Below are 10,963 nucleotides of genomic sequence, written 5' to 3' on the forward strand. Positions count from 1 at the left end.
CTGAACAAGGAATTGAGAAAATTTTACAAATGCTATGGGGTTTCAAAGGCTATTAGTATTTCCTTTTTCAGAAAATCAAATCAAATCAAATATTTCTTTAAAAATTTTATATCAGCACGTAATAAAGTTGTATGCAATAAAAATTGAGCATACCAAATTCAAGTACCAACGGTCGGTAAAGAACGATTTTTACTTTGGAGATTTAGTTGAAGGTTATTTGACCTTGCGGTAACTTTCGATCCATGTCGATCGCCGCTGATAAAGTTTTGTTACCATCTAATATCTGATCGATTAAACGCAATTCATTATCCTTTTTCTCAACTTTCGCGGCTGGAGTCCATGACATATCAGCTTCTAGTCTATAGCCTCCCAAGAAAGTGTGGGGGCAACTTTGACCCCATTCCTAAATTTTAAAAAATCTAAATTAAATTTGCTTCTATATTTGTAGAACTTCAAACAGATTACCTCTGGAGATAGCATTGAAAAATATTTTTGGCCAGAACCCCTTTGATATAGGTAGTAAATTTTTCCAGGAATTTTTTTAAAATTACTTTATAAAAACACTATTAGAAAGATAACTAAAGTTATGTGTTAACCTCTTGAGTTACCATGCAAGATGGTGCAAGTTTTCAGCTTCCTTTGTTTCTTCGAGGATCCTTCTTGCTTGTTCGTGGAGAAACCTTACTTGATCAGCAATTACTTGAAGCTTGTTGCAAACATTGGAACGTGTAAATGCATCAGCTTTTTGAATATGCATAGCCAATTCTACCAAGTCACTCTGAGATTTCCTTCCAGACCTTTCTGAGTCGACCAGTTGAACACGTAAGTCGTCTGGCGATGGCCGCTCCACCAAAGCAACTACGAAAGGAATCAACAGAAAAATTTTAAATCTAATTCGTCTACACCATTTACTATAAAATAATATACCGGAGGAATGTATCTTTTCCATTTTAAAATGAATAAAATCAAAAGAAACGTAATGTGATTACAACTTAAAAATATGACTTTGATGGTAAGACGAATGACTTATGAAGAGACAGTATGTCAACGTGCGTTCTTATGTAACAGACGTAAACAGATGTTTTTCCTGATTCCAATTTTGTAGAGAAATTTCTCGCAAAGAAACTTCCGCACAACGTAGCTTTGCAGGCTTTAACCAACTCATAGACCCCTGGTTGCTCGACTATGGCTATTTTTCCTCTCAGAAAAGGGGTACCCTCTTGCGGGGATTACTATACAAAAAAACGAGGGTTTTGGGTCGGGGCATGGTCGGGGCGAAAGAGTAATTTTCCGCCCGGTGGGACTGCCATCAGTTGACAAATGAGTTTTTGTTTGTTTTCTGAGTGGAGTGAAACAACACACCCGCGAGAGGCGCTCCCACCGGGCGGAAAATTACTCTTTCGCCCCGACCGCCCCGACCGTCCCGACCGGTGTGTACAAGTGTTTGAACCTGGTCCTGCCGTCCTGAGTAGGGCTGTGGCCCGGGCGATGAAAACCCGGGCCACCGCCCGGGCTGAACGAAAAAAAACCCAACCCGACTCGACCCACCGAGGCATTTTTTTTAACGGGGCGGGCGATGGGTCTAACCAACGGGTCCGCGGGCCAACCCGAGATGTGGCGCCATCTAGTAGTCAATAAAGAATCTAACAGCTAGAAAGTGCCAGAAAGATCTGGAGGATAGCCGCAGAATTGCTGACATTCGATGTTCAGTCACCACGTTTTAAGTAGACGCTACTTGTAGAGCTTCAGAAGTCAGAATACGTGATTACGTGAAGGCAATATGTCTAAACGTAAATCTACTTCTAATGGCGAAGAGTTATCACGTAAAAGTCAAAGTTCGTCTAACTCGAGCAATTCTGCTGGGAAAAAGAGAAGTTTACCTATCAACCTTGACACTCCCTAATCTGTCTACGTTCATGGTACAAAGCAGGATTAGTGGGGGGTAATTGATGTCTACGATTTCTTGGAAGAAAACTTTGACACCTTACTTTTGGAAAGCGAAGAAGAAGAAGAAGATGATGATTTCTAAAAATTTTGTTTTTGTATTTGCTGTTCGATAACTACAGTTAATTCGGATGTTTACTTCCAACACTTACTTCCAAAGTTCCAAGTTTCTTTTCGTTTCATTGATGTATGTTTACATCAATTCTCATGTATGAATGTTTTTTTGGGGGTTCATTTAAAACAAAGAATACAAATTAAATTTGTAAACGTTAGACAATTTTGCCAATTATTGATAAACAATTTAAACATAGTAAGAGTTTTAAAAAAGTATGATTGACCCGTTAAAAAACCCGGGCCGTTACCCGAACCGTAAAATTTTTTTGACCCATGGGTTGGCCCGGGCCAAACCCGGTCACTCAGTTGGCCCAACCCGCTACGACCCGCGGAAAAGAAAAACCCGTCTAAAAAAACCCATTAAAAAAAAACCCGCTAAAAACGTCCCGGGCCACAGCCCTAGTCCTGAGGTCTATGACTCTGGCGTGTACACAAAGCCAACATGCACGGATTTTTACGCGGAAAAAAACAGCTGTAGTCAGAGAAAGGGACTGCAGCGGTGCAGCCCTTTATCTCTGGCTGTAGTAGCAAGTAGAAACTACAGAGGTTTAAATTTTTCTCCACCAGAAGGCTATGTTTTCGTCTCGTAGCAGGCGGCATAATCGAATGCGAATGTTATTCGTAACTTATTGCAGCAGAGTAAATTCTCCAACGGATTCATCATTATCGAAACATCATTATAGGTTTGTCAAATCTAAGATTTTTCACACAAATGTCGACTAAAGATAAGCAACAGCTTGCTGCCAAAGAAGGTAAAGAAGCAATTGATACTCGTCTGATTATTTGTTGGATGAAAATCATTTCTTTTTTGCGTTCCAAGCCGCGTTGGCTGCCTTTAAACGTGAGGCTCTTTCCATTGAAAAAATATCTCGGGATGTAAAAGACCAGCTTAACAGATTGAAAGTTAGTAACTTCTTTTCTTGGATCATATGAAGTGAAGCAACAACAAAAAATCAATTGTTTGAATCCAAGGTTGAAGAACTAGATATCATGAATAGACTGAGGGAAAAAGAAGTCAAGAATGCTCTTAATTCAGCCTCTGTGGACTTGCTTACATCTCATTCTGCCATATTGACTGAACATCCTTCTGGAATTGAATTACAAGCTGATCAAGTTAACAAAACACATCTTGATCTCAGCATGGCCCCCAATTCAGGTAGAAAATGTTGTTCACAATAAGTATCATATTCATATTTTAAATATGCAATATTTGTTATTAGCACTGATGAATAACTCTAACCCCGGAGACAGCTCAGATGATGATCATCTATTCTGATTGCTATCTCATTGTAATAAAGCAAATGTAATGTATTAGCTTACTTCTAAAACATTTGCTTTTCAAAAGGCTAAACAAAAAAACAAAAACAAAAACATGGATAGGGTGACTAAATCCAAATATCACTGCACTTGTAATGTAAATCTTTCAGAAGAGACCGACTCAGCTTTTGTAGTTCCATTGAGAATAAGCTCACATCTTTAAATAACTCCAACCATCTTGTAAGGAAAATGAACATGTAGGAAACATTGTACATGAAATACCCTTGTTGTACCTTTGTGCTGCCTTTTCTCCTTTAAAAATTCTGGTCTCAACACTCACATTCCATACATAGTTAAAAAAGAAAGAAATCTGAAAAAAATAAATATATATAATATTAAAGGAAATGTCCTTCTCTTGAAAATTAACTTACTTCTGACGAATCAAAATGTTGGCGGTTGTTAGATATAAAAACTCGATATTCTTCACATGAAATAAAATGGTCTTTCTCATTTTTTTCTTGAAAAGGAACATAATCAGAAGAGAATTCGATAATCCTAAACGAAAGCAGGAAATAAAAGTTAATTACTGCCAGTTACAACAACGCGTAACCAAATGATTTACTTTTTCCAGAGTTGAACCATTCGATGAATGGGCAAGGGTTGAACTGATTTAGCCAGAATATGGTTTGACAGTTTTAGGCAATGAATAGCAACGCAAGTGAGTTTCACTTGCAAACTAAGTTCGCGCTCTAGTAACTCCGATGGCAGCTGGTGGCATTCAATGGGCGGCAGAACTTGGCGCAGAAAATGATAGCTAGTATTCGAAGCTAGCGCTGCTAATCCTGCGAAAAAGTTAGAATCGCCTTTCAGATTTTCGTTTGATTCGTGTTGCCGCAAAATTTCCCACATCCGATTAATTTGTTCAAGTTCACACTAAAAAAATTAGGGCTTTAGCATTTTCTGTCTTGTAAAAATTGATGGAATTCATTACTAGAATATAAAACTCGTAAAAGTGAAGTTGAATGGGTTTTGGAACGCCTTTTTTGGGGAATTCCCCAATAACGTCAAGACAGATTTTTAGAATCTTTCGATAATGCGGATGAGCCATGCAGCTTATCCCAGCAGCAACTGCCAGGGTGATTGACATAACAATTCTTTCCTTGACCTCCTCATCCTAGAATTAAATGACGTTATTCGGCAAAATTGGCATATATTTAATGGGAAAGCACCTTTTCAGGAGTCAAACCGAGCATCTTGTAAGAAAGTTTGAAAAACTGGTGACGTGAAAACGCTGGGACGTGACCAAGTTTCCGGCCTAGAGACCATGCTAAGTTGCCAAACCATAGCTCTAGCCCGTTACCATCTTTTCCAATTGCACCCCAAGAGTACATTACCCGTTCACAAATTATGAATAACTATAAAAACAAAATGAAAACAAGTTATTTTAAGCAAAGCTACCATGTGGTCCATCGGGCGATTCTATACTGTCCCGCAGTTCGCGATAGGCATTTATAAGAGCAGATATCAAATTATCAATGCACTTGCTTTGAAGTCTCAGGTCATTTTTCGCCAAATGGCTAATGGTAGGGCAGAACAGGATCTTCAGATGGAAACTAATAGCACCGATATGAACTTTGTTGATTGACAACAAAACATATTTTTTAAAATGCACATTATCTATTTACCGAATGACGCGAACCAGCTGCCTGGTCTCCCCTTTCCGTATCTCGTGCGTCATGGCATCAAGAATGTGTAAAACTATTTCATTCATTCTGCCGTCCTTCAAAGCAACAAGGGCACACATCTCTAGAGTATACAAGCCTTCTTCCGAAAACTCAGATTCCAGATCCTCTTCCTTCTTGTTACGAGCATCTACAATATACAAATAAAATTTCTTAAATTTTACTATTGATTATTTGATGATTCATCTAGCCTAATTTCTACCAAGCTCCAAACAAGTTTTGGTAGCGTTAGCGGAATCGCCACTTAGAACAGCAACTAACAGCTTAAAGCGTAGAATTTGGATATCGGAATTTGGTATTTCGCGGTAGATCTCCGTTAGAGTGAGTAATCCCTGCGAAGAGTTAAGCGAGAGTGCATAGCGCATAGCGTTGACAACGACAGAAGATGGGCCACCTTAAACAAATTTCGGATATTATGAAAACCTTTATGCAAGCAGTAAATGTACTTTGATAATGTACCATGAATGCAAGTAATTTTGACAAGGATACGAAACCATTTTAGAGCAAGGTAATGACAATTCAGCTTCATGGCTTCCGTCTGTCCGAGTATCAGAATGCACGTAAGAGATTCCAAGTCCACTATAACGAAATTAAAATGTTCGGTATATGTGTAACAATAGCAGTAATATTGAAATGCTTGATCGTTTAGTATCCAATATCACCATGTTCGGATGGATTCCAATGTGTTAGTTCTTCTAACCACTGATAGCAGCCACTTTGAAAATGATTTTGGATACAGAACCGAAGAGCAATTTCAGCACAGATCCATTTAATGTGTGGCAATAGGTTTTGTGCTATCATCACGTCTAACGTAGATCTACTGCTGGTATGCCAAGGGATGGCATTAAGCAAATCTACCGTCGCTTGAGAATGCCCATTCCGCTCTAGTTCATTGAAAACCTACGAGAATGAAATTTGTTAATGTCGCCATTGTAGTACACGGTAAACAAACAAAACTTGTGAAAACATACCTTAAAGACGTTTACTCGTAATTTTGAGGGTTCTTGGCTATTGTAAATAGAAAACATTTTCAAGGCACAACGAATAATATTTGGTAGAGGAGGTTTTCCTTGGATAAAGGTCCGAAATCGAAGCTCGGCAAAGACTAAGCTATCACCTTTAAACATTAGTTAATTCAGTTAAGCAACTTTCACAACAAAATACACTATTTATGTAACTCTAATCGGTTTTCAGGGGATCAAAAGTAAATCCTACGTGGAGCTATTAGCTTAACATTACCTGTGGAGTCTAATGTATGAAGAATCTTTTCACGATAATGCAGCGGATCTGTTTTGTAGAGGCATATAGCAAATAAGAACAAGGATTTGCTAGAAGACCTTCGACCACGTTGGCTCCTTGATAATTTGCTGATTGCTAAAGAGGTAAACACGTAAGACGAAGACTAGTAATTTTCAAATAAAGAACGACCCATTTACCGAAGCGATAGGAAGTTTTCATCCAGGCGGCTGCGGTTTCGTACTCTTCTCGGTTGAAGCGGTCAAGTCCAATGTTAAAACATATTTTGGTGACGAGGGCCGCTTGTTGGATGGTTAGCTCCATTGAGTCGAGAGGTATAATAAAGCGGCTAAAGGCTTCATCGCTATCGATATTACAACCATGAATCCATAGTAGCCAAAGCACTAGTAGCAAATAGCTATTCAAAAAGTATGGTGCTCGAAGCTCGATCGGAATCTCTGCCCACAGCGCAAACCGTTGTTGATGAAAACCAGCCTCATTCAAACACCATTCCATTTCTGGCCAAAGCTTAGTGTCATGGCAACAGATGGCAGTTTCCAGCGCCAATTTAACCACGTTACAAGTCCAATGATGGTCACGCGGGAATTTACTTGTTTTCACCAAAATATAACGAGCAATGTGCAGAATGCTGATCTAAGGAAGGAAGGAAGATGGTACAGACAGCTCCATGAACACAAGACACTGAAAAAAATTCTGGATTGCAACCTACCTGCAATTTAGTAGTGATTTGCATATTATGTTTTGGGATACTTTCTTTGCCATTTTGAATCCAATCACACAGGGCAGCGAATTCCCTTTCCAGTGCCAAATTTTCGGTAGCTGTTAACTCAGACTGGTAAACAGGATCAAGAGCTCGTTCGTAGAAGCGTTCAGTCAATCGACCGAGATTAGCCAATACGAAAGTCAAATCATTCGTCTTTACCAACTGGCAGATAGCAATTAATGATCTAACACACTGCTTCTCATCCCACAGCGTCAAAGCAATCGTTTTCATCTTGCAAGATATCGTTTTAAGAGAAAAGGCTACCTTAACTGAGTAGAAATTAACATCACATAACGACGACTGTACTCGATATAGTTGAAATGCCAAATCCTTCCGTAGCAGACGATATCAGCGCCATTTACTCTTGCAGTGCTGTTGCAGAACTCAGAACGCGAAATTGCTAGATAATTGTGTTTGCTATAGTTTTTTGTAATGCTTCAGCAAATAACTTATTTGAGGTAGGGAAAATTCAGTCCTTGACAACAACAAAAAATTATAAATACAATTTTTTAAAATGAAAACACTTAAAATCAATCGTTATCCATTTGGCATTTTGCCTAACAATAAATTTATATGTATTTTTCATCTGTGTAAAGGCTTTTTAAATAGGTTCTTAAAAAGTGGTAAGTGTTTTGTAAAAGGCCAAATTTTCTATAAGCTATCGCACGACAAAACAACATTATAGTTGGACCTCTGTTGGATCTCAGAAGAAAAAAATGGTAACCAAAAAAAAAGCTAAATCCAATACCACTTTTCTTTAAAACAGAAAAAATTTTATCAGTTCATGACCTATAATTCAGCTCCGATTGTATCAAATAACTGAACGAGGTAGCGTTGTTTCAGAGGAAGGGAACCATGCTCCAACGAAACCGAAGAGCACTGCAGAAAAAAAGAATGAATGGATTGGATAAATGCTGATGCGTACATTCAAATACTCCAGTGATCCGATATGGTGGTAAACCAGTTATACTTACGACACTGTGGGTACTGTTTTTCGGCACGGTAACCGCTTCTGAGTCGAAAGATCGAGACACATGACGACCATGACTGTTCCGTGGCCGGAAGGAAGGCAATAATCTTCTGGTGAGGCTATCGTCCTCTTCATCGTCCCAGTCGAAAGATCTAAGGGAGGCAGTGATAGGTATGACATGACCCTCTGTGGTGAACAGGTATCTTTCGGCGTTGACATTAATAGGATGATGAATGTCAAAAAGCTGTGCAAAAAGATGACTATGAGACGCCAATGACATAAAATACAGGCTACAATGGCATACTAGATATAGATATTTGCAAGTTTCGCTGAGAAAGAAACTTTCCATTCGATCCTCCTGTGACTTGTCAATGACGCTGTGCAGCGTTGCGTATCCGCAAGGGGCTCGAGCGTACAGGTTGAGACTTTCAAGAATTGATTGGCCAACCCTCAAGTAAAACGGGTTTTTCGTGGCCTAATTCATTTGACAAAAGCACAGATCAATTTCAGTTCTCCTTGAAAATGATTTAAATAGCCTATGCACCTGGTACAGTAAATAAGTTGATTCGGCAAACTCTGGCCTCAACGGGTAAAAGGAAACATCTGGTTCTTTCCGCTGCCAGTTAAATCGTTCGGGTATTGCATCCCATTTTTTCCATACAGCGTAATACAAAGCGTGACTACAAATAGCTTCTTCTACGTCCCCGTACAACACTTGAAGCCCTGCGAAGGACGCCTGCAAGTAGTAAAGTTAGCTTCTACCTTCTTGCTTGTAGAAAAATACAGCGAAACAAAACCACTTTACCTGAAGCGCATCAATCCAAGTGGTGGAAGTCACTCCGCTTTTCATGTCGACATTGACATAGATAGGGTGTTCGCCGTCACCATCATTACACTTCAATCGACTTAAACCCAAAGGAATAATGAATGAGTTAATTCCGGCTGTAGTGCTGCGTTATTATAGAAACGGTTACCCTTTCCTCAAATAGGCTTTAATGGTCTCATAGCTATGTTGGAATGTTTCGAGATCCTCTGGTTCGTTAAACAATATGAAAGACTTTAGTAGGTACTCGTAGTATGAATCCATACCGGCTCCTATGCCACTTAATTGTCCTGTCCATTTCCCTGTTTGAATGTCTAGCGTGTTACCTCGTATTGGGTAAGAAAAAGAAAGAAACAATTATAAAAATAAAAAATTTATAAAAGTAATAAAAAAAAATTTGAAAATCAGGTTGATTAAATAATAGGCATGCTTTTACCCAAAAGACCCGTATCCTTGTTTTTCAGATCCCACAGAGATTTGACTGCTCGTCGAGCATAATTTTCGTAAACGGGATCTTTAATTAGGCGGCTTAAAATTCCAAATTCAACTAGAAGTGTTCCTGCCCCTGCTGTGCAGGTTTCAGTAATTCCCTCAAGTGGAACACCATTGATCAAATGAACCTAAATTATTAAAGCATACAATTTCTTATTTCAAAACATTTTCAGTAATTAAAATCTGAATTATCCATTTTTACTCTTGGATGAGGAATTCCTGTTTTAGTATTATCAAAAGCAGGCAGTAATCTAGCTGCAAGATCATGGGCCATATCCAATAACTCATTGTCATAATCATCCAGCTGCAAATCACCAAGATATTTGTACTTATCTATAATTAATAAGTGGGCTGATAACAGACCACCCAAAAGCCTGTCACAGAGAAAATATTAATAGATATTAAAATCATACAGAATGTTAGCTTCATATTACCTAATGCTAGCTTCAAACACTTGTATGGTTGAATCCTGTTCAAAAGAAACATTTTCAATGACGAGCTTGACTGCCTTTTTGAATTCTGAGATATTGCCCATTATCAATAGGGTGTCTAATGAATCAATCAAAGTAAGAGAGTAGTTTCCAAGGACATCATTAATATTGATATTAGATCTGTATAATATTGAAATTTAAATAAATAAAGTCATTTGATAAAAAACTAAAAAAATAATTGTGTTACTTACGGATTATCATAGTCAGGACCTCTTCCATTGCAAAGTATAGGATTGAGCTCGTCCAAGGGAAATGCAAGATTCATATAGTTATCATATCCAAAATAGAACATTTTTTTGGTTTCATTGACCATCTCTAGCCTTAAGCTCTCTGGGAAATGTGAATATTTGAGCTGAAAATCTTCACTCCAACTCGCCAATGATGTCAGGCAAGGTTGGACTAAAGGCAATAAAATCATTGGTAGGATAAGACACCGACAAACAAAGGCACACGATTTTCCTGTAACTCCAATCATTTCTTGTTTGCAGAATTGTTGACATGGCTACAACAAGCTACACTACGCTACTCCAAACCACGCGTCCATTCGGTATTCTGGAAAGATTCAACGCAAATATACGGCAAAGGCAATCGAAATCAAAATTAAGCGTAAGCCAGGCGGAGTTGAAGTTGACACTGTTCAAGATCTTATTGGTCGACCGACTTCTCTGTCAGTTCGTCAACACGAAAGTGTAAATACTAATTTCGTCTGCTGAAGGAATTTGAAGTGGCGCCAAGTCGCCAATTACATCGATCGAACGCTTTACGATTGCGGGCCGGCATGCACGTACGTACTCACGTAGCACGTTGCACGGTTGCTACTTGCTAGCACCTAGAAGAAATTGTTTAAATAACAACCATGAAATGCATTCACGAACAGTGAAGGGAAAAATAAGGTCACTGAAAATGGCACACACGGTTTTCATTTTGTTGTCCATGCAACTATAATCTATTCACAATTATTGGAAAGTAAAAGCAGAGCTGTAGAAACAAGATTCTATAGCTCTGGTAAAACTTACGCAACTCAAGAGTTGAATTCCCAGTGGTTTCGTGTTCTCTGTTTGATACATCAGTTTAGCGTCATTTCCCGTTTAATAGCATGACTTGGAAGTG

General features: G+C 38.7%; 4 protein-coding genes across 5 annotated transcripts; 1 reads left to right on the forward strand and 3 right to left on the reverse strand.

Moving 5' to 3' along the window:
* Positions 1-35: 35 nt before the first annotated feature.
* On the reverse strand, positions 36-1,182 carry LOC116918946 (uncharacterized protein C1orf50 homolog). Its single transcript, XM_032924751.2, has 4 exons — positions 928-1,182; positions 609-858; positions 466-550; positions 36-403 (listed from the first exon to the last, which is right to left on the reverse strand). Exons 1-4 carry the CDS (start codon positions 947-949, stop codon positions 203-205), a joined length of 558 nt encoding a protein of 185 aa, XP_032780642.1. The 5' UTR covers positions 950-1,182; the 3' UTR covers positions 36-202.
* Positions 1,183-2,528: 1,346 nt separating this feature from the next.
* LOC116918617 lies at positions 2,529-3,720 on the forward strand. 2 transcript variants are annotated; one of them, XM_045171079.1, is made up of 5 exons: positions 2,529-2,810; positions 2,879-2,961; positions 3,031-3,214; positions 3,279-3,347; positions 3,404-3,720. In XM_045171079.1, the coding sequence occupies exons 1-4, from the start codon at positions 2,771-2,773 to the stop codon at positions 3,332-3,334; spliced, it is 363 nt and encodes a 120-aa protein (XP_045027014.1). In that variant the 5' UTR covers positions 2,529-2,770; the 3' UTR covers positions 3,335-3,347; positions 3,404-3,720. The 2 variants fall into 2 exon arrangements, with proteins under 2 accessions (XP_045027014.1, XP_032780243.1); XM_032924352.2 differs by having other exon boundaries at positions 2,530-2,810; positions 3,279-3,720.
* On the reverse strand, positions 3,346-7,486 carry LOC116918612. Its single transcript, XM_032924345.2, has 15 exons — positions 7,024-7,486; positions 6,494-6,947; positions 6,297-6,431; positions 6,029-6,174; positions 5,720-5,957; positions 5,517-5,636; positions 5,260-5,451; positions 5,001-5,187; positions 4,774-4,928; positions 4,545-4,678; positions 4,307-4,489; positions 3,938-4,248; positions 3,747-3,870; positions 3,609-3,685; positions 3,346-3,552 (listed from the first exon to the last, which is right to left on the reverse strand). Exons 1-15 carry the CDS (start codon positions 7,306-7,308, stop codon positions 3,444-3,446), a joined length of 2,850 nt encoding a protein of 949 aa, XP_032780236.2. The 5' UTR covers positions 7,309-7,486; the 3' UTR covers positions 3,346-3,443.
* Positions 7,487-7,614: 128 nt separating this feature from the next.
* On the reverse strand, positions 7,615-10,510 carry LOC116918614 (ER degradation-enhancing alpha-mannosidase-like protein 1). Its single transcript, XM_032924347.2, has 10 exons — positions 10,045-10,510; positions 9,797-9,973; positions 9,565-9,736; positions 9,307-9,490; positions 9,022-9,196; positions 8,853-8,952; positions 8,592-8,783; positions 8,352-8,522; positions 8,052-8,291; positions 7,615-7,956 (listed from the first exon to the last, which is right to left on the reverse strand). The coding sequence occupies exons 1-10, from the start codon at positions 10,326-10,328 to the stop codon at positions 7,867-7,869; spliced, it is 1,785 nt and encodes a 594-aa protein (XP_032780238.2). The 5' UTR covers positions 10,329-10,510; the 3' UTR covers positions 7,615-7,866.
* Between the last annotated feature and the right edge of the window lie 453 nt (positions 10,511-10,963).

The sequence above is a fragment of the Daphnia magna genome, linkage group LG3, assembly GCF_020631705.1.
Source record: "Daphnia magna isolate NIES linkage group LG3, ASM2063170v1.1, whole genome shotgun sequence".
In the NCBI taxonomy this organism is placed as follows: Eukaryota; Metazoa; Arthropoda; class Branchiopoda; order Diplostraca; family Daphniidae; genus Daphnia; species Daphnia magna.

Bases quoted from the DNA above. Each gene is read 5' to 3' on its own strand.
- LOC116918946 (XM_032924751.2), bottom strand. From the start codon at position 949: ATGGAAAAGATACATTCCTCCG. The intron at 551-608 runs GTAACTCAAGAG...GTTTTTATAAAG, and splicing joins AACTTGCACCATCTTGCATG to TAATTTTAAAAAAATTCCTG. The intron at 404-465 runs GTAATCTGTTTG...TTTAAAATTTAG, and splicing joins TTTCAATGCTATCTCCAGAG to GAATGGGGTCAAAGTTGCCC.
- LOC116918617 (XM_045171079.1), top strand. From the start codon at position 2,771: ATGTCGACTAAAGATAAGCAACAGCTTGCTGCCAAAGAAG. The intron at 2,811-2,878 runs GTAAAGAAGCAA...TTGCGTTCCAAG, and splicing joins ACAGCTTGCTGCCAAAGAAG to CCGCGTTGGCTGCCTTTAAA. The intron at 3,215-3,278 runs GTAGAAAATGTT...ATTTGTTATTAG, and splicing joins CAGCATGGCCCCCAATTCAG to CACTGATGAATAACTCTAAC.
- LOC116918612 (XM_032924345.2), bottom strand. From the start codon at position 7,308: ATGAAAACGATTGCTTTGACGCTGTGGGATGAGAAGCAGTGTGTTAGA. The intron at 6,175-6,296 runs GTAATGTTAAGC...TAATGTTTAAAG, and splicing joins TCATACATTAGACTCCACAG to GTGATAGCTTAGTCTTTGCC. The intron at 5,452-5,516 runs GTACATTATCAA...AATTTGTTTAAG, and splicing joins CAAAATTACTTGCATTCATG to GTGGCCCATCTTCTGTCGTT.
- LOC116918614 (XM_032924347.2), bottom strand. From the start codon at position 10,328: ATGATTGGAGTTACAGGAAAATCGTGTGCCTTTGTTTGTCGGTGTCTT. The intron at 9,737-9,796 runs GTAATATGAAGC...TCTCTGTGACAG, and splicing joins GTGTTTGAAGCTAGCATTAG to GCTTTTGGGTGGTCTGTTAT. The intron at 9,491-9,564 runs GTAAAAATGGAT...TTAATAATTTAG, and splicing joins CAGGAATTCCTCATCCAAGA to GTTCATTTGATCAATGGTGT.